This window comes from Artemia sp. Qi Xiang Cuo, chromosome 18 (assembly GCF_049724085.1).
Source record: "Artemia sp. Qi Xiang Cuo chromosome 18, ASM4972408v1, whole genome shotgun sequence".
Lineage (NCBI taxonomy): Eukaryota > Metazoa > Arthropoda > Branchiopoda > Anostraca > Artemiidae > Artemia > Artemia sp. Qi Xiang Cuo.
The window spans coordinates 28,617,774-28,645,469 of record NC_142811.1 but is presented as its reverse complement, the minus strand read 5'-3'; the positions used below and the strand labels follow the sequence as shown (position 1 = coordinate 28,645,469).

General features: G+C 35.3%; 1 protein-coding gene across 1 annotated transcript; it reads right to left on the bottom strand.

Annotated features, from left to right (window-relative positions):
• Positions 1 to 222: 222 nt before the first annotated feature.
• LOC148941393 (uncharacterized) lies at positions 223 to 24,188 on the bottom strand. Its single transcript, XM_089104070.1, has 2 exons — positions 23,939 to 24,188; positions 223 to 1,034 (listed from the first exon to the last, which is right to left on the bottom strand). Exons 1-2 carry the CDS (start codon positions 23,987 to 23,989, stop codon positions 849 to 851), a joined length of 237 nt encoding a protein of 78 aa, XP_088960196.1. The 5' UTR covers positions 23,990 to 24,188; the 3' UTR covers positions 223 to 848.
• Between the last annotated feature and the right edge of the window lie 3,508 nt (positions 24,189 to 27,696).

The following is a 27,696-nucleotide window of genomic DNA, read 5'->3' as shown; positions in this document are numbered from 1 at the left end:
CGTGCAAGTAAACTTCGTGAGCAAGTAAAAAAGTGAGTTTCTGTTCTGTCGTTGGCAAGTAAACTTCGAAAGTTTCGATTTTCGTTGGTTTCTTTTTCTTTTCTTTCTTTTTTGTTTAGCACTGAAAACGACTCGGCGGAGGTCCTTGTCAAAATATTTGCTTATTTCTTCTTCTTCATAGTTCGCCACTGGCTGACAGAATCCTCGTTTTTGCACATTTTTTATTTTATTTTTCACTTTGTTATTTTCTTTCCTCTATGAGTTTCATTTGTCATGTATAGCCAGTGTGGTCTTAGAATATATTTACTAAATGTTGAAGACACTAAAAACACTGAACAAGATTGTCTGAAAATTATCCAAAGGGTAAAAGAAAGCAGAAAAATTTAAAAAATGAAAGATAAAATAGATAAATGGCCAGATAAATAAAAATACAAAAAATTACTTTTCAAATTTTCTTGAATCTTTCTATTCATTTAAAGATATCTCGCTTTATATTCAGAAACTTATTGTTTGCTGCCAAGTGTAACATTTTCTTCAGCAAATTTAGCAATGGCTGATAGTGCAAAATACGTTAGGCTGGGAAAGGGGCTATTCCAAGCTAATTTGCGAATGACAGTGTTCTTACCAAGGATCAGTTTTCGATATTTTATGCGCAAGATTCTTACATCATATCATGGATGGGTCTACCTGTGAAGAATTTCTTTTTTGGTAACCATGAATAGAAGACATTTTCAAAAACTCTGAATATACGAAAGGGGTCTGGGGTTTCTTTTTCTTTTTTTTCTTTTTATTTGTCGTGTGCAAAGGTTAGAATATATAAATCACATTGAGGTCAGATTAATTTGAAATCACTTTTTGAAGGTGCGTTTTCCTTGGACCATGATAGCATTCAGATTTCTCAACAAGCGAAAGTTTTCTTGATCTTGAAGATTTTGTTTGACTTTCTGGTAGAAAAATTTCTTGCCAGGAGACCCTGAGTGGTTTCGCATTGAAAATGGCGCAGTTGTATCTATTACCGGGCGAACTTCAGCTACCTGTGTGAAAAATAGTTAGGTTTAAAATTGCATTTCACGCTATTTTTGTACAATACAAGACTTAGAAAATGTTAACAATTTACAAAGATAAAGAAATCTCTGTATAATTAATTCTTTTGCATTTATCTTTGAATAAAGAGTCAAAATTTATTCGACATATTAGTCAAGAGTTAATTTTTGACAAATATGTCGTCCAAACTTAAGGAATATCTCGCAATTATTTCTTTTTATAATTGAGCTCGAAAGGAAAAAAGCAGAGATAAACCCACATGACAGGGAAGGCTGGCTAGAATTTCTGTATTTTTTTTTTAATCGATACTTACTTGTGCTTGTACTTGTAGCAGGAGTCAGGCATCTCAGCTCTCCCTGGCGTCCAGTGGCTTCGTCACTGTGGTAAACCAAGAGTCTCGGTAGTCCGTTCTGGTTCCATAGAGAGTGGTATAGCTGGGTGAAGGTTTAGCTCAATAGGATTCGTGTAAATATTATCAAAACTTCATCCAAGCTAGGCGGGGCACCCCCTTCGCAGTCAAAAGATTTGCAAAAATGTAAGTACAAACGGTCCAAAATTAAACTGCATCCAAGCAAGGAGCCCCCCCCCCAGATTCAAATGGCAAGGAAGACTGCTCAAATGGAGCTATATCCGGATTCCTTTGCAGAGGTGTATAAACTTCACAGAATATAGAATAAGACTGACCATCATTGAGACAAAAAGTGTCTGTAACTGAAAGACTATCGAATTTGGTTTTATGTACGACTAACGAAAAAGAGACCATACAATTAAGTGACATACTGTAGATTTCACAGTTACCATAGTCCAGACCTTAAACAAAAAATTATTACGAAAAGCTTTAAAATAGTAGATTTGCAGCCCTGGAAAATCGAAAAATGTTAGATGTACATTTTTATTTTATGCTGCATGTTTTTTTTTCTTTCCTATTGTGGTAAATGTAAACAGTACAAGATTCCCTTTCATTAACTATTTTCGAAGTATTTATTGTAATAATACTACTGCTGCTACCCCTACTACTAACAACTCACTTCAACACCAAATCGCCTGAGGCAAACACAATTGTGCACATTCCAGCCAAAGCCTCACTGTTTACCCTTTCCCATTGGTCTCAAAATTCCATAAAATCGTTTATTATGATCTTTTCCCACCCCATTTAGGACGACCCGCTTTTCGTTTAGCCCCAAACCAGTACTCCTACTATCACCTAATTTTCGAGGTTTCCCCAAATTTCCAAAAACAGGAATTTCGCCTTGTGAAATCTTTCCAAAAAATTGACACCAACGAAAATTAGCTATTTGTGGTAACGTTCGTATAACTACAAAAGTTAATTTTCGGAGAAATATCAGAGAACCTAATTTTCTTTTGGCAAATTCACGGAAACGCCGAAAAAATGAAGGATATGGAAGCAATACCACATATAGGGCTGGATTTACAACTTTGGCGCTCCTAGGCCCAAGCGTTTTTGCCGCTCCGTTTTTGCGAAATTTTTGGGAAAATCCCGAAAATTCGGGAATAGTGGAAGCACTGAACAGATCACAACTGATGAGCCAAAAGTATCAGCTGCCATTCTTGGGAGACATCTGACAGTTTATAAATGACCACGGAATACCTGTATTGTTTTAAAATCCCTTTTCTGTGAATAGGCAGCGCAGCGGCGGAGTGAACCTGGCAGTTTGACAATAAATCATATCAGTCCAGTTTTTATTTTTAAAAAATCACCAGTGATAATTTATTGCGCCCCCTGACATTGCGCGCCCCTAGGTCCGGGCCAAGTGGGCCTATTGGTAAATCCAGGCCTGGCCACAGATGGATGGCCAAAAAGTACATAAAACGTGGCCTAGGCATCGTAACCTTTCTTTAATTATAGCCCTAAAAAGAGGGATCGAACCGCATTTTTCCCATGGCTTATTATTTGATATAGGGTCTGTCAAACGAGTATCCAAAGTCAAAATACTATCCTTAGAAGAAGAGTGTCAAAAGACTATCCTTAGAGAATTCCTCTGTAAGTCTGCTCAAGTCCCCGATTGGTCAAACAACACAGAATTCTGTGAAGCGTGCTCCCGTGCAAAACTTCGGTTTTCTTTTTGGACAGATAAATAAAAGTTCAAATAGGGATAAATCCTTTTATTAGACAGTGATAATTCACAAAAAATACTGGGTATTTCGGTCACATGTGCAGTGACCGTCAACAGCAGAAATACTAAAATAAAACAATTAAGACAAATAATTTATATACAAAATAAAATAACTATATATTGTTTAAATAACCTATTTTTTTCAATGCAAAAACCGGAAAGATAAGGGTCATCCTAGGTCGGGTGTTCTGAATAATATTCAGCTTTATACACAAAAAAACTTCTCACAAGTGAGCTAGCTTGTCACCCTGCAGGCATTATTGATTCGAATTCGTTCAGAGTTTCTGCTTGGCCCAATTCTCTTTGGAAATTCCTTGCTTCCCCAAACACCACATTTTCGAATACTCCCAAGGCTACTTATATACCCCTATCTAAGTAAGTAAGTAACACTGGGTTTATTTAAAAATAAAGTATACATCTTCGATTCCTTGAAGCAAATTTGTACGGGAGAAAACCCTCCTAATAAATCAATAAACCAAAAAACAAGATTAAAAAAAAAAAAAAAAAAAAAATCATAACTAGAGCTCTAAACTTGAATCCGAATTTGACGAATTTCTATCTGTTTAGCCAGAGTCTCAATACGTCGTTACTTGTTACAATGCAAGCCATAATAGCGGCAGTCTCCAAGCTGAAATGGAAAGCTTCGTTTGGCATAGATAATATTAGCGCACTACGTGTTCTCCATGAATCCCCTTTGCTCATGTAACACCTAGGCCTGCTCATACAGAAGATTTTAGATACTTTTACAATACCGTCGTCTTTTTCCATTCACTCTTCTCCCCAAGAAAGGCAAATATAACATTCAGTGCTCGGCCTTTAGGCCTATAACAATCTCAACTGCATTTTGTAAACTTTTTTTTAGCTCTTTTTGTAGCGTTCTGTCATACCAGTTTGGTTAAAAAAGGGTGTGCTGATGCAGTTAGTGTTGTAACTGATGTCTTAATAATAATAATAATAATTTAATTACCCACCATCTACAAAAAGATTATAGTGGAGCACAACAAAAAAGAAAAAGGAAACCAACTTAAAAAAAAAATAAAAATAAAGATACAAAACTCAAACAAATGCAGGTGAAAAACGACGTCTCATCAATCTGACTTTGAACACTGAATTTTACCGAATGGTCGACCATTGCTTGGATGGCTCCGTAAGTCCATATTTTTCCAGTCGAGAATTCCGGTATCGCTTGGATATATACAGTAAAAATTTTGCATACTTATAGTAGCACTTTCGGATTTTTTCACAGTCTGTCACTGTCAGGACATGGGATGCACCGGCAAGGTAGATTACATGTGGCTGGCAAACTGAACGATAAATTGAGGCTAGAGATTTCCTGGAGTAGCGTCCGCGATTTGGCACTAAAGACCCGTAAGCACGTTTAATGGCGGAGGTTGTTTGCTTGACGATGGATTGCCTGGTTTTACCGATCGTTTCTGCAATCATGATACTCAGATATCGTAGCTCAGACACTGCAGGGACTGAATGATTGCCGAGGGTCACAGGCTGAGTTTTATGTGCGTTGAAGGTTAAAAACTCGCACTTCTCTAAATTGATAGAGAGCCCAATAGAAAGAAAGTCACTGTGGAGTCGACTCAGGTTATCTTGTAAGTCAGCTTTCGATCTATTGAGCAGAAGGACGTCGTCAGCCTATGCAAGGTAAGACAGGTCGGTACCCTGAAGTAGAAGGGAGGGCGAGATGTGGTCCAGAATCTTGGAAATCGCATGTTTGAAAATGAGAGGACTAAGAACGCTCCCTTGCCTCACGCCTCTTTTGATTTTGGCGGGATCTGATGTTCTGTCTTTCCATTTGGCAGAAACTATTGAATTTTCGTACCAGAATTTCAATGTTTTCACTATGCTCGCACTTACACCGATTAGCAGTAGAGCATTCATTGCTTGCATGTGGTTGACGCTTTCGAACGCTTTTGAAATATCTATAGTACACATATAGAAAGGCGAATTGCTTCTTCTGAGTCCATAAGTATGTGAGCAAGAAGGTGTTGAGCCTCTAGACAACCGAAACCTTTCTTAAATCCAAGTTGATAATCACCGAAATTTCCAGTATCTAGCTCGGACAAGATCACATACTCAAACACTTTGCTCAGGATGCAAGGGACTGTTATGGGTCTGTAAGAATTACAGTCATTGGAATCGTTTCCTTTCTTGGCGATAGAAGTGATGAATCCTTTCAGGAAACTGTTTGGTACAAAACCTCTGGTGATGCACATCTGCAAGATAAGCTGAAGGTGGGAATAGAAACTATCAGGTAAGTGCTTGAGATATTTTGTTGGGAGACTGTCGCCCTTACTCCCATTTTTTCCTTTAAAAAGTGTCTTTTCAATCAAAAATTGTATCGTTATCAGCGATATGGGAACAGCATAGCACGCGCCTAAGACGTGTACACGCCAGATGTAAACTTTCTTATTATACTGGTTGGTTACGACAAGATTCCAATTTCTGTATACCGAAGCATAGTAAGAGTGCCAGTCATGCAGTGTCAGGGTCGTCCGATCTAATTAGACTTCGCCATGATTTCTTGTTCTCAGTGAACTGTTGCCCGATAATACGGTACTTTTTCATCTCAGCTTTGTATTTGCGTTTTGTACTCCGTTTCAGCTCGAATACAGCCCCGCGTAACGGTCTTCCGCAAGCAATCCAAATGTTTAGCCACATTTTAGCACATCGTTTAGCCGTCTGGAGTTCGATGGATTCGGACCACATTGGTTTCTCTGTCCCAATTTTGACTCTTCTTGTAGGAACCGCTTTTGATTCGGCAGCTTTCAGAGCGTGGGTAACTTGATGATAGTAAGTGTTGAGTTCAATAGAGGCTGCCATGTTGGAAGGACCAGTACAGAGTAGATGAAACGGAACTTTTATGCAACTAAGGATTGAAGCAACAGTGGCAATATATAGGGCAATATTACACTTCTGCCAGTTTTTCTTGTAGACCCACCTTCTGGAACAGGCGTTATTAGTGCTCTGTGCTGAATGCAGGTGGAACAAAATTCCGGCATGGTCACTAATCGGATCGTCAGTACAAACTGTAACTGGGAGACCAGGGATGGATGTGGACGAAAGTACATGGTCAATATTTGACGTATGACTACTAGTATGGGTGTACGTAAAATCCAGGGACTTCGGCCAGATATTGTAAGAGGTTGGGAGGCATTTTAGAAAAATATCAGACAGGATATGGTACTTGGTAGGGCCGCAGTTGAAGTCCCCAGCTATTAGCCACTTACTCCCACTACGCTCAAGAGACTCCAAATGTCGTCCAAGGGCATCTGCTGCTTTTGAGAATTTCGTTAGAGAAACAGCATTGTTGTAGTTAGTGGGCATGTATACATCGATGAACTCGATTCCCTCAGCAGACACACATAATAGATTACTGCTTCTAATCGACGGCTTAGCCGATAGTTCCTTCCTAGCGTATATTATCAGGCCTCCAGACGGACGCCCTGCCGTAGATCTTGCGGGTTGTATGAAGACATCGTGAGACTGGGATCTGTTTAGGAAGTTTGTATTCAGTCCAGAAAGCATATGCTCCTGGATAAACATTACGTCATAAATCTGGAGAAGATCGTCTATGGCCTTTTCTTTATTGCGACAACCATTGATATTCAGACTAAGAGCTTTAAGAGACCTATTCATTGTTTATTCTTGTTTTTCAGAATCTCTCTTAATTTAGGGCATGTTAGGCTGAAGCAGACATGAGATCCTTCGCAAGAAACGCATTTGGGGTCTTCGTTGCATGGCGTGTCTTTGTTACTAGTGTGAGGTCCAGCACATCTAGAGCATCTGCGACTGTTCTTGCAGTTTTCAATGAGATGGTCGTAGCTTTGACATCTGAAACATCTTCTTGGGGCCTCCTTTTACTTCGTTATCCGGAAAAAGTCGTATCCAAGCTTGATTCTGTTAGACATGGCAAAGTTCATGGTCAGTTTATTTTTGAAAGTCAGTCTGACCGTTTCGCTTTGTCCGAAGCGGAGAGCTTCCTCTACAAGGCCTGGATTATGCTTTACCAGTTCATTAGCATCAACATCAACGGAAAGTCCTCTTATTATGCCAAACGATTTTTCTTCCCTCAGTTTGCACTTTATGCTGTTTTGGCTGCCACTTGACAATTTTGCGGAAAGGACGCTAGGGGCCTCACTACAAAAGCTTTGGCTTTTACAACGTCACTGAATTTAACTTGAAGCTTATTTTTTCTCAGTTGCCTGACCCCTTGTATGCCATCTTCAGACTGCAGTTGACCAAATGTTTGTACTCTAGTCAGGGGTCCATACATGGAGCGTCTTCGGCGATAACAGTACAAATCGGTTGCTCGTTGTTTGCTGCTGCTGTAGCGCCAGTGTCTGGGGAGTCAGTCAATGTAACCCCAGTCGTATACTGCTTGACTACGGGCATAGAGCTCTTCAGATCCCGTATTTCTCCGCAGGATAGAGAAATTGCTCTCGGGGACCTTTGGGACTTGGGAAGGATGAGTGATGACAAAAGTTGGATGTTGTTCCGATCGCATTCAGCTAGCAAATCCAAGATTTCTGATGTCGCTGAATCTTTTGTTCGGCTTTTCGTAGCTTGAGAGGCTCTTGCAGGAATATTATCTGAATGAGCTCCAATTTAGCGTCGCGTAATGCTGTTAACTCGAAGAAATCACAAGTCATTTTCGACAGCAACGCTAGATCCAGCTTTCTGTTTGACTGGAGAAAGTTCAGGATTGGGTTGAGATGTAAATTCGTCTGTGTCATATTCAGCGCCGATAAGGAAGGGAAGCGTAGGTTTTTGCTACCTATTCCCAGCAGTTTAAGGGAGACCCCACTCCCGGCAGGTACGACGGCACTTGCAACAAGAAACCTCCCCTCTTCTGCTTGCTTATTCGGGAAATCGGCACTGTCGTCTTTTTTTTGGGCATTGGACTTTCGTATATTCACTACAGCACGTGGCAACACTGCACTGTAAAATTCGGGCACACCTTCAAAAGTTCAAAAATCAGTCTCTGACAACACAGCTCAGTAGAGTAGCCATTTTGTTTGAAATGAAAAATCCAGGAATGAGACGAGATGGAGGTTTGCAGTCGGGATTTGTATCACAGTCGATTCACTGAATTTTAGGGAGTCGATTGATATCTGATTCACCCCAAATAGGTAGCTTTTGCCGTTGAAACAATATTATTTCGCAAGGAATAGCTATTAGACGTGATCGCACCAGCGTTGCCAAAATGGCAAAATAGCTTAAAGGAAGCTGAACTGGCAGGAGAAAGTCTCGTTCTAGCAGCACACGATTTTAGGTGTGCATTTGACTCATTGGTACACGAAGCCATGCTCCTACACACGGCAGAAAGAGGCGTTCATATCTCTGTTAGTTGCACATTAAGAAACTTATATTCGCGGCTTAAAGTACGCATTAAAATTACAAATCCACTTCGGTTACCGTTTTCCAATTTGTCTAATCTAACACGTGCACCACAAACAAAATTACTTGTCCCAGTAGCCCACCGAATGGCCTGAATAAATTTTTTTTCTGTTTATAAAGGTACGCATCAAGGTGCTATCACTTCGTCTACTCTTTTTAGCAACGACATCTTAGGCGCTCAATCAAAACGCATATCCTCATGCATTGAGAAAGCAACAAACGTCACACTTATCTGTTATGTGGATAATGTACTTAGTCTTAGCACGTCGATACAGCGTATCGAAGAAACCTTCAGCATACTTGATAGTGAATATTATAAATTGAGTTTGGAATTCAACTCTAAAAAATTTGAAGTTCTTATATTTAATTGGAATAACTTGGGTCCCACTCCGTCAGTAGAACGTTCTTTCGTGAAAACCAGACGAACAAATCGTTTACCATGGCCTTCCGACTGGGCCATCCCTAAGGCGAACCCGTTTGCAGCCGATTTTCTACCTTGAAAAAAGTGTGGGGCATCTTATGCCTCAGTTGTTCAAAATAAAGAACGTTTCAACCGAATAATCCTAGTTAAACTGCATAATTCAACAGCATTATCCCATTTCCTATGCACAACACCATTTTGGAAGATTTTCTCACAAACAGATAGGCCTAAACGTAAACTCTGTTCAAATTTAAAAATGTTTACTTTATTTACCCCCTTGAACCCGAAATTCAGCATTAGTCTGCAAATATAAAACAGCCGACCCAGCAATAGCTCTGTTAAAACATATTTTGAAACATAACCGCCACATAAGTTTCCATCCATGGCATCCCCTTCCTATACAGTGATGTTTAAAGTTGCATGTATGTAACAATTGTTCAGTGTTTAATAGGTGATCTTTGTTCAGGGGCGGATCCAGGATTTTTTTAGGGGGGGGGCGCAAAATAGGTTGACTCGAAAAAAATTTAGGGGGGGGGAGCAAAATAAATTGATTCGATAAACTTGCGTTAGGATCAAGTTTAGTTAACGCAAACTTGAGTTAACTAAGTAAATTATACTACTTTAGACTACGCTAGGGGGGCGCATGCCCCCCCTGGATCCGCCACTGTCTTTGTTCATTGTTCTGATAAACGTCGTACTATTTTTTTTTTTTCGTTTTTTTTTGTCTTTTCCTCTATTTTGTCCTCCGTCTCAGTGTATATTTTTGTGTTGTTTGACGGGTTAGAAATAAATAAATATTATCCTCAACTACTTGTAGCACCCAGATTTCAGCGTCATACTTGACCGCTGTTATTACCTTAGCTTCCAGTATTCTAACCTAACAGTACTGCGTTTGTAAACGAAGCTATCCACTAGATCCATTTTCTTGTTGCCTAGCATCACTCTTCATTGTCATTTTTTCCCAGTCTAAACAGTCTTCTTAACATTAACTTTCAAACATAATCCTGCAACCTGAACTTTCAAAATCTCCTAAGATTCGTTTATTTCCTAAATATGTTTATCTAAGACATTCAAATCATCTGTATAATCTAAATCTATTACTTTCCCAATCTTAATAAACCTTCCTTCGCTTCCAAATCATAGGCAGCGCGCTAGCGCTGCCTAAGTAAAGAACGATGTGGGCACAATGTGTTTTTTTTTCTCCATACCCGGGCACTTCGTATCGAAGGAGTTGTCGTAGAAGCTTCGAAAAGGGCTCATTCGATTGGAAATTAGAGTGGATAGTGCCATTTTTAAGTCAAAAGTGATTGGAGGGCAACTAGCCCCCCCCCCGCCCATCATTCCCCCAAACACACCCAATCAAAATTTTGAAAAAGCCATTTTGTTCAGCGTAGTTGATTTTCAGATAGAAAATATGTTTTTGAGAAGGACACTCTCCCACAGCCCTCAGTGCAAGGGTTTTAAGTTATGCCCTGGGGGCATATAAGGTTTTATATAGAAGGCGTTGTCGTAGAAACTTCAAAACAGGCTCATTCGATTGGAAATTCAATTGGAGGGCAACTAGCCCCCCCCCCACGCCCGTCATTCTCCCAAACACATCCAATCAAAATTTTGAGATAGCCATTTTGTTCAGCGTAGTTGCTTTCCGGGTAGAAACTATTTTTTTGAGGAGGACACTCCCCCACAACCCTCAGAGCAAGGGTTTTAAGTTATGCCCTGGGGGCACATAAGGTTTTTATAGAAGGCGTTGTCGTAGAAACTTCAAAAAATACTCATTCGATTGGAAATTCAAGGGGCTAGTGCCCATACTATTACTCAGCATTGATTGGAGGGCAAATAGCCCCCCCCCACGCCCATAATTTTCCCAACCACATCCAATCACCCTTTTGAGTTAGCCATTTTCTTCAGCGTAGTTGATTTCCAGATAGAAAATAGGTTTCTGAGGAAGACAATCCCCCAGAGCCCTCAGGGCAAGGGTCTTAAGTTATGCCCTGGGGGCATATAAGGTTTTTAAAGAAGGCGTTGTCGTAGAAACTTCAAAAAAAGCTCATTCAATTGGAAATTCAAAGGACTATTACCCTTTTTAATAGTCAAAAGTGATCGGAGGGCAACTAGCCCCCCCCCCACACCTATCATTCCCCCAAACACATCCAATAAAAATTTTGAGATAGCTATTTTGTTCAGTGTAGTCGATTTCCAGATAGAAAACATATATATGTTTAAGGAGGAAACTCCCCAACAACCCTCAGGGCAAGGATTATAAGTTATAAATGTTATTATGTTTATAAGTATATATAAATGTTACTGAAAAAATATAAATGCTTTTACTTTTATAACTTTAATTAATCAAACAATATTAACATTTTGATTACTAGATAACAGCATATGTATATTAAACTGACAATGCATATTAATTTGTATTTTTTCAGCAAAGTAAAAATTTTATCCTGGTCTTGGGAAGGCATAGGGGTTTTGCGCCCAACTTATGTTAACTTCTGTTCGTTTTGAGTTTGACTCGGTTAATTATTGTAATTTCTGTTCGTGTTGGGTTTCATTTATTTATCGATGCTGATTTGTGGTAGTTTCACGCATGGTAGATTATTTGATTTTATTTTTGCTCTTTTTTTGTTTAATGGAGTTCTTTACTTTTCTTTGAAAAACTTATTTTTTAGAAAAAGTTTTTTTTAATTAATTGTCAGAAAACAACATCCTTTGCTATATTACTTTCTGCGAACCTATCACAGTTTTATACATTTTTGAAATGTTCTATCTATCTCTTACCAACACTTTCGTCGTCACTAACTGAGGTCCTTTCCTATCTCTAACTATATTTAAACATGCCGTATACCTCCTCTCAATATTTAAACATGCCATTATATAATCTTACAATTTTCCACCTAGATTCGTCATCTTGATCCTCAATAATCTTTCTATAGCCTCTATTTCGCGTATCCTTAACTCACATTTCAATGCCTTCTTCTCTACTTCTCTTACTCTCCTCTTATTCGCGTAAGATTTATTACTCAGAACTTCTTCTACAAACCCCTTCTCTCTTGAAGAGTTTTCGCTAGTATTCTAAGCAGATTTTGTAACTTATCTCCCTGAGACATAATGAACTTTTTTTTTCCTTGGATTTAGTCACCGTTGCCAGTCAATTTTTTTCAATCTTAATGCATGGTTTGATGATGGGAGGTTAGGTTAGATTGGGTTTGGTTAGACGAGGTTAGGTTGGTTCAGGTTAACTTAAGTTAGGTTTTTAACCCCTTTCTGAAATTTAGAACCAAATTTAACCTAACTTAATCTAAACTAACACAATCTAACCTAACCTAAATTTAATTCTTAACCATCATAGCTTGCATAAGACCGAAAAAGCTGACTCGCAAATCTAAATTAATCGAAGCAGAGAAAAGGGAATTTTGAACATTCGGGGGTGAATGCCGACTTTAGCTAGATTTCGGACATTCACCGTAATATATATATATATATATATATATATATATATATATATATATATATATATATATATATATATATATATATATATATATATATATATATATATATATATATATATATATATATATATATATATATATATATATATATGATTATGTTGTTTAGTTTGAAAGTTAATGTTGATAATGTTGATTATAGATTATGTTGTTTAGTTTGAAAGTTCTTATATTTCTTGGGTATTTTGTGTTGGACTTGACAAATTGGGGATAAAGTTATATAACTTCATCTGAGGTCCCGTCGAAGTTAACTTAACCATGACTATTGAATTTATCCTCTAAAACGGCTTTATTTTACATGATGTCTGATGGCAAAGCAAATAAATTGCTCTTCCATGCTTCGCTCTTTACTAAGTGTTGCTTTACTGAGTCTTTACTGTTGCGGAAAATCTTGTGTGGAAATTTTTTCATTGGCAACGACACTTGAATAAATAAACCTGATCCTTTTAGAATGCCAAGAACAGTGAAAATTAAATATAACTGCTTGAATTAAATAAGTAGAAATTTACATGGTACTTATGTATTATACGAGAACTACACTCGAGAACTTGTATCACGAACATGAAACATTACCCGTTTTTCACGGTGTTAATACCAGACAATTAGCTTCGGCTTGGTGGAAACTCCAACAAAGAATTATGGAAGGGGGGCCGCCCAGAGCGCATTATATTAAACACATAACATAAACTAACCTAACCGAAATACCAACTAAATATTTAATTAAAATATAACTACAGTTCATTTTTCCACCGAGCCGAAGCTAATTGTCTGGTACTAACACCGTGAAAAACGGGTAATGTCTCATGTTCGTGATACAAGTTCTCGAGTTTGATTCTCGTATAATACATAAGCACCATTTACATAGTCGTATACATCGTTAAGGAATTAGGAAAAAATAGGTAATTCAATTTTTAATGGAAAAGACCAGTATATGCAGTTATGTAGTTATTGGTAGTACCGGGTGCAAAATTAAATTAAAAAAAAAGAATATCGGTCAATAATTATCCTTAAATAGGTTAAAAATATGTGGCACCCAACCACTTAAGAAGGTATAGCTTTCGGTTGAACGTGTAGTTGTCTTTGAGAATAACAGATTTTTGATGTTGGAAATTTTACGGACGAAAATTTTTGTCAATTTTAATTAATTAGTTTTGCTTATTTATTTGCATGGTTCAACATGGCAACGCTTGTGAAAATGTGATACTGCCCCAAAAACCCCATAATCTTCAAAAACCTTGGTGCTTGAATACTGTGACTAGTAGATGACACCGTGGAATATTGCATCAATGCCAGTTTTCTATTATTGACAATCTTTTAGTATCAAGGGTCTAAGATGGGACCCTAAGACCTGAGTCTTTTCCCCACTAGATATGAATCTTCTATCTCCCTTGAATCAGGATAACACAAAAAATTATCCTTGGCACTTGAACTCGGTCAAATTTTCTTAGATTCATTCATATTCATGCCCAAACTCATTTTCGCACAGTAAAGTGTAACATGCTCAATTTTTCAGTCTTTGAATCTGTCATGGTATTTGAACTTAAATGTATTTGGGTGTGAGTATAAGTAAGAGTTTAAGAGTGAGTGTGAGCATGAGTTTGCACCAAATACTGAATCTGTGGAATTAACACGACGAAGCCTGCATCGTTTGGAGTGCATTATAAATTCGTGTCAAATTCTTGCTGAAATTTGGATTCTAGCTCTTGGTTCTACGGAGAAAATTCTCCATTGAATTACAAGTTTCACTCATTTTCCGAAGGCAAATATCTATGTATGTTATGCATATATATATATATATATATATATATATATATATATATATATATATATATATATATATATATATACTATATATATATATATATATATATATATATATATATATATATATATATATATATATATATATATATATATATATATATATATATATATATATATATATATATATCATATATATATATATATATATATATATATATATATATATATATATATATATATATATATATATATATATATATAATATATATATCACATCAAGAGGTGATAAAACTTTGAGGTCTAGGCTACCTTATTGTCTTAAATTCCTGGCATGTAATAAACGCTTGGTTTGAAACAGCAACTAGGATAAAGCAGACCGTTATGGAGAAAATGTTTTAGTCTAATCTTAACAGCTATGCCTTGTGGTCACAATAACAGAGGTCCGGATCTTGAACATAGAATATTTTTATATGATCATCGTCTCTTTCAAGCACCGATTCATTTCCAATGATTAGTTCTCTTGAAATAATGAAGGCAAAGAAGTAAAAATAAAGGAACATGAAATTTTCGTCTAGTGTATTAACTATACATCCCAAATTACTTGTTCTTTACTTATTTTTACTTGTTCTTTAATTGCTTACTTGTTCTTAGCTTTTATTGGGAATTTACTATATTTATTTTTGTAAACTGGCCTAAACAAATTAAAGTTTTTTAATTGTTTCTATTGAATAGTACATTATGAAAATATATACTACTACTACTACTCCTAACAACTCACAGGATTGCGTTTTACAAATTTGGGCTATATGTTTACACATTGGGGGGGGGGGGCGATAAAGAACAGCATATACTAGACACATGGCCAGACCTAGGTAGCTTATTCCCCCCTAACCCCCAAAAACGAAACGTTGCAATATCGCAAATAATTGAGAAACACCACTTTGCAATCATTTATCTATAGTGGTCTCTTGCAAAAAGCCCGTTTGACGGGTTTCGTGACTGGTTTTCTTGATACAGTTTATAGCGGTGGGCCCGCATAATGCACCAGTACCAAAAAATCTAATTCGTGACATTGCTTTCCATATAAATTCTAACATTAAAAATCTGTTTATTCCTAAGGACAATTAAGTCTGCAAAGAAAAGCTGCACGTTCTTAAGCTGTTTGGCTCTACATGAGTTTAGCTTATTTTTTGCTGATTTTCTACCCATGTCTCTTTTCTTTAAATTTGGCGCCCCTTACAACCAACCTGCATATGGAGGTCTTTTTCAACTAAAAATCGAATTCAATATTCTTGTTAATATCCAAGAGATATATTGTACCACTGAACCAATTCAAGAAATAAGACTTCATTTTCACTGTCCTTGGTATCTGAAACGTCTCTAGTAATTAGTTCCATTTAATGTGTTATATATTTCTGTATATAACTTATATAGTCAGTGAGTTATATATATTTATAAGTAGTAGGTTAAATATGTCAGTGAGTTATATATTTCTGTATATAACTTATATAGTCAGTGAGTTATATATATTTATAAGCAGTAGGTTGAATATGTCAGTGAGTTACATTTTTCTGTATATAACTTATATAGTCAGTGATTTATATATATTTATAAGTAGTAGGTTAAATATGTCAGTGAGTTATATATTTCTGTATATAACTTAAATAGTCAGTGAGTTATATATATTTATAAGTAGTAGGTTAAATATGTCAGTGAGTTCTATATTTCTGTATATAACTTATATAGTCAGTGAGTTATATATATTTATAAGTAGTAGGTTAAATATGCCAGTGAGTTATATATTTCTGTATATAACTTATATAGTCAGTGAGTTATATATATTTATAAGTAGTAGGTTAAATATGTCAGTGAGTTATATATTTCTGTATATAACTTAGATAGGCCTAGTCAGTGAGTTATATATATTTATAAGTAGTAGGTTAAATATGTCAGTGAGTTATATATTTCTGTATATAACTTATATAGTCAGTGAGTTATATATATTTATAAGTAGTAGGTTAAATATGTCAGTGAGTTCTATATTTCTGTATATAACTTATATAGTCAGTGAGTTATATATATTTATAAGTAGTAGGTTAAATATGTCAGTGAGTTATATATTTCTGTATATAACTTAAATAGTCAGTGAGTTATATATATTTATAAGTAGTAGGTTAAATATGCCAGTGAGTTCTATATTTCTGTATATAACTTATATAGTCAGTGATCTATATATATTTATAAGTAGTAGGTTGAATATGTCATTGAGTTATATATTCCTGTATATAACTTAGATGTTCAACGACTTGTTTATATTTTCAAGTATTTTGCGTTTTTGGGTATCACCATAAGAGGCACGGACCAAGGAGGGACCTTGTCTCTGGGGGTCCATAAGAGAATTCTGGGACACCCTCGCCCGGGGTCATAAATACAGGTAGAGGAGGAAGAAGGCCCCTCAACTGTACACTCAAAAGGACCCACTGGTTTGTCCACATGTCCCATGAGTTGCAAACCTTTTCCCAGCAATTGGTTAAATTGCAAGGTGATGCAGAACACCAGCATGGGAGGATTCTCTATAGGAGGACAACTATGGCAGGGTGTAAGATCCAGATCTATGGACAACGGCCTCTGCAAAGGGTTGCCTCGACCTTTTCGGGGTACCTGCAAGACTGAGTGGGGGCCTTGCGGTCAACTCTATTCCCACTTGAGGAGTCGCGCCCCTCGAGGAAATTGTAGCCTAGTAAACGACACAACATTCGTACGGGATTCTGACTAATGGACAATTCATCTGGGCTTGGTATGTTTTTTTGGGTGTCTTTTGGCTGAAAAACCTCTTCCTAGCTAATTTTTCTACTATGGGTCGCCTCCCCGTAGTAACATAATGTTTGTAGGCATGAATATATAATGAGTCGGAAGTAATAAGCTTGAGAATGTCTGTGCAGGATATCGACTATTGTTGATAGAAGAGCATCGCCAAGTGCTGAAAACCATGTTGTGACAAAGATGGGCCCAGAAATGCTCAAAGTCTCCATTCCTGGAAATTCCAGAGACTTTGTTCTCCATGGATCTTATCTGGTATCATCGCTACGGTGTAGACTTTAAAAGATGCAAGCGCTATGTCCTGTACCTGCATCTGAGATCATGAAGCTTCTTGGTATGGAAGTAACTCCCATAGTTTAAAGAACATGACAATTGGAACTAGTAACGCTATGACATTAAAAATGATTATCGTCTTGGAGCTCTGATTGGAAATTTCGAACAATTTAAGCTGGACTTTTTGTGAGTTCCAGTAACCTGCACCCTTCGTGAAAAAAGCATGATAATAGGTGACATAGAATTTGTTTATTCGAGCAGGACAGATGGAGCACACAAACAGGAAGTAGAGCTCTTGATAAAAAAAAACACTACTAACATTTTTTTAGGCTGCGAAATTACAATTGATAGACGTCTAACGGTCAATTTAATGAATAAAAAGCTTAGGGTATCAGTTATGGTAGTATGTGCCCCTTTATAGCCAACTGACAGAAATAATAAGGACTCAGATGAATTTTACTTACAGTTACAGGAGCAAATAGACAAGGTCCCAGGCTGAAATATGATTTTATTACTGGGAGATTTTAATACCCAGGTTAGTAGAAACAGGGATAGATGGTATACTAGCCTTGGTGAATTTGGTGTAGGAAAAGAAAACATTAGTGAAAAAAGGCATTTATAATTTTGTAAACGTAACTATCAAAACATATTCAGCGCAACGTTCTGTCTCTATTTAGTATGATATTCATGTGACGGCAAGACCATAGACCTTATTGATTTTACTATTGTTATCCAAGGACTGTCAAGATCAATAATGGATACTAGGACCTACAGAAGCGACGCATTTGATGTTAAATGTAAAAATCACTATCTAGTAGTGTCAAGGGCTAATTTAAAACAGAAATTTCGGAAGGGTGAATATCTCCCGGAAAGTTATGATATTGTTAGACTCCAGGATGAGAATTTGAGAGAAACTTTCCAGGAACAGTTGAATACTAAACTTGAGATCTTAAAATTTGATAATGTGGAAGATGGTTGGAATAAATTTGGAAAAACAATTTTTGAAGTTGCGGAAGGTGTCTTAGGCAAGAAAGTCACAACTGCAGGTAAGAATATAAGCTGAAAGTCGTTAGGTTTAATTGAAAGAAGAAATAAATCGCACGAGAACTATCTGAGTGACAGACCGTATAAAAACAAAACAAGTGCAAAAGAGTGGAGAAAGCATTGAAATATGAACTAAGAAGGTGTGAAGTAGAGGCCATTGATAAAATTGCCGAGGATTTGGAAGATGCAGCTAGACGGCACAATAGTAAAATTTTGTACTGGCACTTTAACAAATTGAGAGGGAGTAGTCAATCCGGAGTTTGCCCAGTCAAAGATAGGAATGGGGTCGTAATTAGCGATAAGGAAAAAACTAAAGAGAGATGGGCCGAACATTTTGAGGACTTGCTTAACCGAGATAGAGTTGCAGGAAAAAATATAGATGACAATGATAAAGTTCGTGATACTTTGGATGTGAAGGAAGATTTGTTTTGTGAGGAGGAATTAGCAACAGTACTAAAAGGATTAAAGAATAATAAGGCTCCAGGTGGTGATAGGGTGGTAAATGAGTTTCTTAAATATGGTGGCTCTGAGGTTAGAAATCATTTATTGAAGATTATGAATATGATTTTTGAAAAAAGGGAAGTACCTAACGATTTTAGGAAAACCTTAATTAAACCACTTTATAACAAAGGTGATAAAAGTGAGTTTGGTAATTATCGAGGAATTAGTCTGGTCTCTGTAGGTAGCAAATGACTTAGTAATATGATACTTTTTAGACTGAGAGATACCGTAGACAAAGTTTTAAGAGAAGAACAGCGCGGTTTTAAAAGAGGTAGAGGATGTGTCGACCAAATTTTCACTCTTAGGCTAATAATTAAGAAATGCCTGAGTTTTCAAACAGCTTTTGTCTTCAGTTTTATTGATTGTGAGCAAGCTTTCGATTCTATTAATAAAAGAGATTTAGCAAAGGTCTTATCTTTATATGTTATACCCGATAAACACATTACGGGGGTTGGTGTAACTCACAAGAATAACTCTGCTGCGGCAGAGGAAGGAAATGAGGTTAGCAGTCTCTTTTGCATTTGTTTAGAAGTTTATTAGGGTTTTGTCCTATCGTACTTTGGATAGAGCATTTTGACTGATTTTTTTTCAAAAAGTATAAAATCGTCAATGTAAGACCACGGATTCAAATGGGGAGGAAAATGTCTCCTGGAATTAGATTATACTGATGATTTAAGCATCCCAGATGAAGGTGTAAGAAAAATAAATGAGTTTTTAGAGGTTTTGCGAGCTGAGGGTCCCACTATCGGTTTGAAAATTAATGTTAGGAGGAATAAGTCACTAATGCTAGGAAAATATAAAGATGGAGAGGTGACGTTGGCAAATGAAAAGATTGATCGGGTGGGCAGCTTCACCTACCTTGGTAGTATTATTAGCAGAGAGGGTGGGATCAGTGAAGATGTTAAAAATAGAATAGCCATGGATCATGGTGCTTTTTTACAGTCAAAAAACGTATGGAAGACCAGGAAACTATGTCTAATATACTTAATTATAATATTAGAATCTACAGCGATGACAGTGGTCAAATATGGCCACTCTGGAGTATGGGCTCTCCTAAGGGCGAATAACGAGTTGCTACATGTCTATAGGACAAATTGCGTAAGAATTCTTCTAAGGACCCGACTGACAGATTATATTTCAATCAATAGGCTATATGAACAATGCAGTTCAGTACCGCTCTCTATGGCTACAACGAAAGAAAGATTGAGGTAGTTAGGACACGTTGTGCGGACGAAGCATGACAGATTGCCGAAGGATTGTTCTTTTCGGCCAACCATCTAGGGCTAAACGGAAAGCAGGTCGTCCCCGTCTGGGGTGGGAGGACGTCATAAAGAAAGATTTAAAGGAAATGGGAACTTCGTGGGCAGGTTTAAAAAGGGAGGCTTTGAATAGATTGGGGTGGAGGTGGATCGTGCGTAGCTGTGTTGGCCTCAGGCGGCTTGGTGCTGCGGTGAGTTGTTAGTAGTAGTAGTAGTAGTATATATACATATATATATATATATATATATATATATAAATATAAATATATATATATATATATATATATATATATATATATATATATATATATATATATATATATATATATATATAGTATATATATATATATATATATATATATAGATGATAGATATATATATATATATAGATATATATATATATATATATATATATATATATATATATATATATATATATATATATATATATATATATATATATATATATATATATATATATATATATATATATATATATATATATATATATATATATATATATATATATATATATATATATATATATATATATATATATATATATATATATATATATATATATATACATATATATATATATATATATATATATATATATATATATATATATATATATATATATATATATATATATATATATATATATATATATATATATATATATATATATATATATATATATATATATATATATATATATATATATATATATATATATATATATATATATAATATATATATATATATATATATATATATATATAATATATATATATATATATATATATATATATATATATATATATATATATATATATGCATAACATACATAGATATTTGCCTTCGGAAAATGAGTGAAACTTGTAATTCAATGGAGAACTTTCTCCGTAAGAACCAAGAGCTAGAATCCAAATTTCAGCAAGAATTTGACACGAATTTATAATGCACTCCAAACGATGCAGGCTTCGTCGTGTTAATTCCACAGATTCAGTATTTGGTGCAAACTCATGCTCACACTCACTCTTAAACTCGTACTTATACTCACACCCAAATACATTTAAGTTCATATACCATGACAGATTCAAAGACTGAAAAATTGAGCATGTTACACTTTACTGTGCGAAAATGAGTTTGGGCATGAATATGAATGAATCTAAGAAAATTTGACCGAGTTCAAGTGCCAAGGATAATTTTTTGTGTTATCCTGATTCAAGGGAGATAGAAGATTCATATCTAGTGGGGAAAAGACTCAGGTCTTAGGGTCCCATCTTAGACCCTTGATACTAAAAAGATTGTCAATAATAGAAAACTGGCATTGATGCAATATTCCACGGTGTCATCTACTAGTCACAGTATTCAAGCACCAAGGTTTTTGAAGATTATGGGGTTTTTGGGGCAGTATCACATTTTCACAAGCGTTGCCATGTTGAACCATGCAAATAAATAAGCAAAACTAATTAATTAAAATTGACAAAAATTTTCGTCCGTAAAATTTCCAACATCAAAAATCTGTTATTCTCAAAGACAACTACACGTTCAACCGAAAGCTATACCTTCTTAAGTGGTTGGGTGCCACATATTTTTAACCTATTTATGGATAATTATTGACCGATATTCTTTTTTTTAATTTAATTTTGCACCCGGTACTACCAATAACTACATAACTGCATATACTGGTCTTTTCCATTAAAAATTGAATTACCTATTTTTTCCTAATTCCTTAACGATGTATACGACTATGTAAATGGTGCTTATGTATTATACGAGAATCAAACTCGAGAACTTGTATCACGAACATGAGACATTACCCGTTTTTCACGGTGTTAGTACCAGACAATTAGCTTCGGCTCGGTGGAAAAATGAACTGTAGTTATATTTTAATTAAATATTTAGTTGGTATTTCGGTTAGGTTAGTTTATGTTATGTGTTTAATATAATGCGCTCTGGGCGGCCCCCCTTCCATAATTCTTTGTTGGAGTTTCCACCAAGCCGAAGCTAATTGTCTGGTATTAACACCGTGAAAAACGGGTAATGTTTCATGTTCGTGATACAAGTTCTCGAGTGTAGTTCTCGTATAATACATAAGTACCATGTAAATTTCTACTTATTTAATTCAAGCAGTTATATTTAATTTTCACTGTTCTTGGCATTCTAAAAGGATCAGGTTTATTTATTCAAGTGTCGTTGCCAATGAAAAAATTTCCACACAAGATTTTCCGCAACAGTAAAGACTCAGTAAAGCAACACTTAGTAAAGAGCGAAGCATGGAAGAGCAATTTATTTGCTTTGCCATCAGACATCATGTAAAATAAAGCCGTTTTAGAGGATAAATTCAATAGTCATGGTTAAGTTAACTTCGACGGGACCTCAGATGAAGTTATATAACTTTATCCCCAATTTGTCAAGTCCAACACAAAATACCCAAGAAATATAAGAACTTTCAAACTAAACAACATAATCTTCATTTCTCACGAGACTCGAACAGTAGGAAGTTCAGAAGGGTATACTTATCTTTTAAAACGTTTAGTGAAGCTCTCATTTAGCACAAAAGGAGGGCGTGTCTTAGAATAGGGGAACCTTAGAAGCGGTTTTTGTTATATCTGAGAAGGCTTTTGACAAAGTCAAAACCAAACTCAGAGAAGTCAAGAAAGAAGAATTTAGGAAGCGATTTTAATGATAATACTCTTCATCAGCAGGGGTCTATACAAACCAATAGTGAATGGGAAGCTAAGCTGTTGCTTTGTACTGAAGCTGGGAGAAAGTTCTGAAAGACAAACTACAATCAAAAGAAAAGTCGTTAAACTGACTAAGTATGAATATATCATTCAAAAGCCCTTAATAAGCTTCACAACAAGAATTTGACCATAGAAGTAATATTTTGGAGGAATTTTACGATTGCACTAGAACATTGTAAAGAAGAATATTTCCAGAATATTTCTTTTCGATTAGCCAAAAATTATTTGTAGATATTCAACCAACTTCTTAATTAAAAGTACATTCTACTACAAACAATACTCAGAACAAAATATTACCCAAATACAACATCACTGTATCACCAGGCATCAATCACATCTGAAACTTTCACTGATTATTCAACGAATTCTTTCAAATTTTCAATGATTTCTTTTTTAACACGTAATGAATTTGGGAACAATAATAGTTATATTCATTAGGTGATATATAAAACTAGTATAAAATTTTCTTATCGATAGAAAACAAAATTGATATTTACCTTTATCTAATTGCCTGGAACTTTCAAAGGTGGAAATACTGAAATACGATGTAACTTTCAGCAAGGTTGTACTTCTTTTCAGGGTGTTTTTATTCTTTTTTTATGAAAACACTACAAAGACGCTTTTATTTTCTCACAAGAAAGCAAAAAGAGTGGCCACCATTAACTTATTGAGGTCCCAACCATTAGAAGTTTAAAGCACGAAGGTTAAATTCAAGTTACAAAGGTTCAAATATGTATCGGTTCAAAACTACAAAGTATTCAACATAAATACTAATTTTAAGTACTAATGACACAGTTGATACTAATTAACCAAGGTTAAAAAAAAAGATTAAATACTAATGACACGTTTTAGAGACTATAACGCCAAGTCAAACAATTGGAACTAAGCAATAACCAGTTACAAGAAATGTTTACAGACAGGCAGAATATGTACAAGCAAACAAAATAAAACGCTGGTAATAAAAGGAAATTCTAAAAATAAGAAATATACGCTCTACCTTTTTTCTGTGATACTGCAAATGTTGATGAAACGAGACACTGTCTAACATCCTTAAAGTCTACAGAAAACTACAAAACTTGAAATGTGTTTATAATCCTGCTTTCCATAGCAACATCGATGTAACAAGACTTGTTGGTTACACTTGGCGAAAAAAAAATGAGATACGAGATATGATAAGTCATTTTCATTTTTGTCCAAAACATGTCACTACGATATACAGGAACGTATAATACAAGCATTTAGTTTAAGCAAACAGATCATAAGCAAATTTATAGCAAATAATCATAAGCATAACAAGCATGAAAAAAGGCATATTACACAACGTTAAACAAAAAACCACAACATAGTTTTCCCAAAAAGATAAAGAACACATTTAAATGAGCATAAACTTGTAGAATATATCAATGTTAATATAAACGGGAATTACTATGGATGAAAAAATAAAACCTAAAACGAACAGACAAAACACTGAACAATAAAGGCAAAGTTAAGAACAATGGAAACTACCACAAATAAGTGTGGTGCTGCCACCGTCTTTAGGCTCCCTGAAAGGCTATCTCATCTGCTCTCTACTGAATACTATATAAATTACTTAAATTAAAGGACTTGTTTGACAAATTGCTTTTTCGGAATATTCAAAAGGAATACTGTAAAAGGGAGAAAGCACTGAGAAAGATCTTCTTATGATAGTAAAACTACGTTAATTTTCAAAAACCTTTTTTCATCAATACAGGTTTCCAGTAAAAACTGGACTAGTATTTCCATTTTTTTTTTCATTAGAGCACAAATGACACTATAGCCTCAGGGGAAGTAACGCTACTCCTGTCTGTGATAACTTCACAAAAAAAAGAAGAAAAATATTCTCTTTTTTTCAAGAAAGCTCAAATGAACGTCCAACCTTTTTGAGACTCCGGAAAGATAACAAGACACCTTTTGCGGTAATCTTGGGTTTAAATCTGAATTTATTTTTAATTGTAATTTTTATTCGTTTTAGGATCCATTACTTCATCTATAGTAATTTCTCTTCGTTTCAAGTTTGGTATATTATATAAGCTAATTTATGCCCGTTTTGTGTTTTTAATTTACCATTTAAATTGTACAGATAAACTGTATTTTTTACATATTTAATAACTTTTCCTTTTTCAATGACATTATTTGTCTGAACTAGTAGCAGTAACTTCGGTTAATAAGCTTTATTAATAATAGTAGTTAAAGTGGAATGATGTTAGAAACAAAGAAGTAGTACTAAAAGCAGTTCTACCATGAGTAGCCATCAAAGAAGTCGCTTTCCTAGGAGTAATCTTCATAAGAATAGTGCTGATAGTCATGGTAAAAGCAGTCGTCTTTGAAATATTGGTGGATGGAGCAGTTTTGGTAGCCGGAGTTACAGTAGCTGCGGCTGGGGAAGTCGTGACAGGAATAGCCATCAAAAAAGTTTTCGTAGGAGTTGTTTTACTAGGAATACTCCTAGCAATCGTGTTAGGACTAGTAAAGTTAGAAAATCTTGTTTTAGAAAGCCGTAATACAAGGTACCGTAGTACTAGAGTCGGTTGCTCTCTGTAGAGCTAAAATTTTATAGTTCGAGTAAAATAATTTTTTAAAGGCTAAATTTCTTAAAATTTGTAAACTGAATGTAATTAGCTTTTTAAACTGAATGATTGATATCTAGCAATTTAAGATTGTTCCATAAATATTCCTTTGATGATCAACAGCTGGCAGATACATTGAAATTCTTGCATGATCCTGATCAGACAGTTCGTGGTAATGAACTGTAAATAAGGAGCGAAAACAATAGATAGATAGAAAGAATCGAATTTTGATGCTGGTTCAAAATATTTAAATTCATTAAGTTTAATGCTACCCATCAAAATCTACGAGCCTGAGAAAATTTGTCAAAAGTATGAAAAGGGGGAGAAACCCTCCCAAAAAATCAAGTGATCTTAATCAAAATCACACCATTTGATTCTTGTGTATTTTTGACAGAAGAAAGACCACGAATGTGTATTTAATTGTTTCGTTTTATGTATGTTTTCCCCAGGGGTGATGGTACCAAACAAACGATCCTAGAGGATCGGGAGAGGACTCATTTGATCGGAAATCAAAAGTTCTAGCGCCCTTTTTAAGTGACCAAAATGTTGGAGGGCAGCTAGCCTTCCTCCTACGCCTCTTTTTCTTCAAAGTCGTCTGATCAAAATTTTGCGATAACTATTTTGTTCAGCAAAGTTGAAAGGTTCAATAACTATGCCTTTGGGGATAATAGGACCCCCCACATCCCCCGGGGAAAGGGCTCTAAGTCGCAAAATTTACCCATTATGCTTCGTTTTACTATATTGCAATTTCTGCCTCGTATCTGGAATTAGTGACTTCAAAAGCCTGTTGAATACCAACTTAAGGGGTAATCAACCACCCCTGTGAAAGTTTGAGCAGAAAAACTCAATTACTTGTGACAAATATATTGATATCGAGGAAAACTTAAATATCAACATTGGGAAACCAAACACCATTTTTGAAACATTTAAAAACAGCGTTTTGCTTTTGAACTTCTGCACCAGAATATTAGTCTCATATTTATAAACGTATAAGTTCAGAAACCCTTCAATACTAACGGTTGGTAAACTAGAAAGCCATTTGAGAAACATATAGGGTATAGGCTATACTGCATTTCATTTTAGAAGCTGACAGTGCAATTGTAGCTTAATGTTTGTGATTAGCTACTTCAAAAACCCTTAAATACGGACTTTGGTGAAAACCAAACATTCTTTATTCACAATCGTAATTGACCACTTGTAATATACAAGTTCAGAAATCCTTGAATATAAACTGGAGTAAAAATGTGAGGCGATTTTGGAAAAAAGTAGGCTAAATACAGTGTTCAGTTGCAAAACAATACATGCTTCTATTGCTGCATACTATCTTTTATTGGGCCTATATTGTATAATTAGTCGAAAACCCATATTCAACAAGCTAAGTATTCCTTCGATAGCAACTGCAGTGAATAGTGATAGTCATCTGGTGACATAATGTGGGTATATTCTAGAACTCAATTATCAATAATGATCATTAATCATTTTGCATTACTTTCAGCCTAAAACGACAAGATCCTACTTTCAGCCTAGATTCTAAAATACTTGTAATAAAAAAGGGTTATGACTGAAGCCTGTTCCGCGCTTATAGTATTACAAATTGCTTATATTTTGTGTTTACCCGTTGCTTTGGAATGAAAATAATTACAAATAGTTAATTATCATCAATGATAATCGAGTTCTGGAACACGCCCTGCGTTTGTTTACGCCATTTACAATTATATTTACTATGGCTATATTCCGGACTACCCTATATCAATTTTCACCTTGTCAAAAAACTATGTCAGAAACCATAAATTAAAAAAAACAACTAAATGAAATAATTGAAAATAAATTATATAAGAAAAAGTCAAAACACAAAAACTTAAAATACAATCGAAATTAGGTCTGCTTTTTTGTTAAACAAGTTTTCAGAAGGAGGAAATAAAATCCTGTTGGTACCCTTGAGCCTTAGTCAAGACTTGTTCAAGTCTAGGAGCAGACAGTTTTAGCCATTGGAGCAATCGCAATTCGGAATCCAATATTCGCAATTAGTGACTTTAAAAAATGTTAAAAACCCATTTTAGGAGAAATCAAACACCAAGAGCGAAATACATACTTATCGTCTTTTGGTTTCGAATATTTATTTGATCACTTAAAATCGTTTCATGAGTGATTTTCAAGAGATTACAAG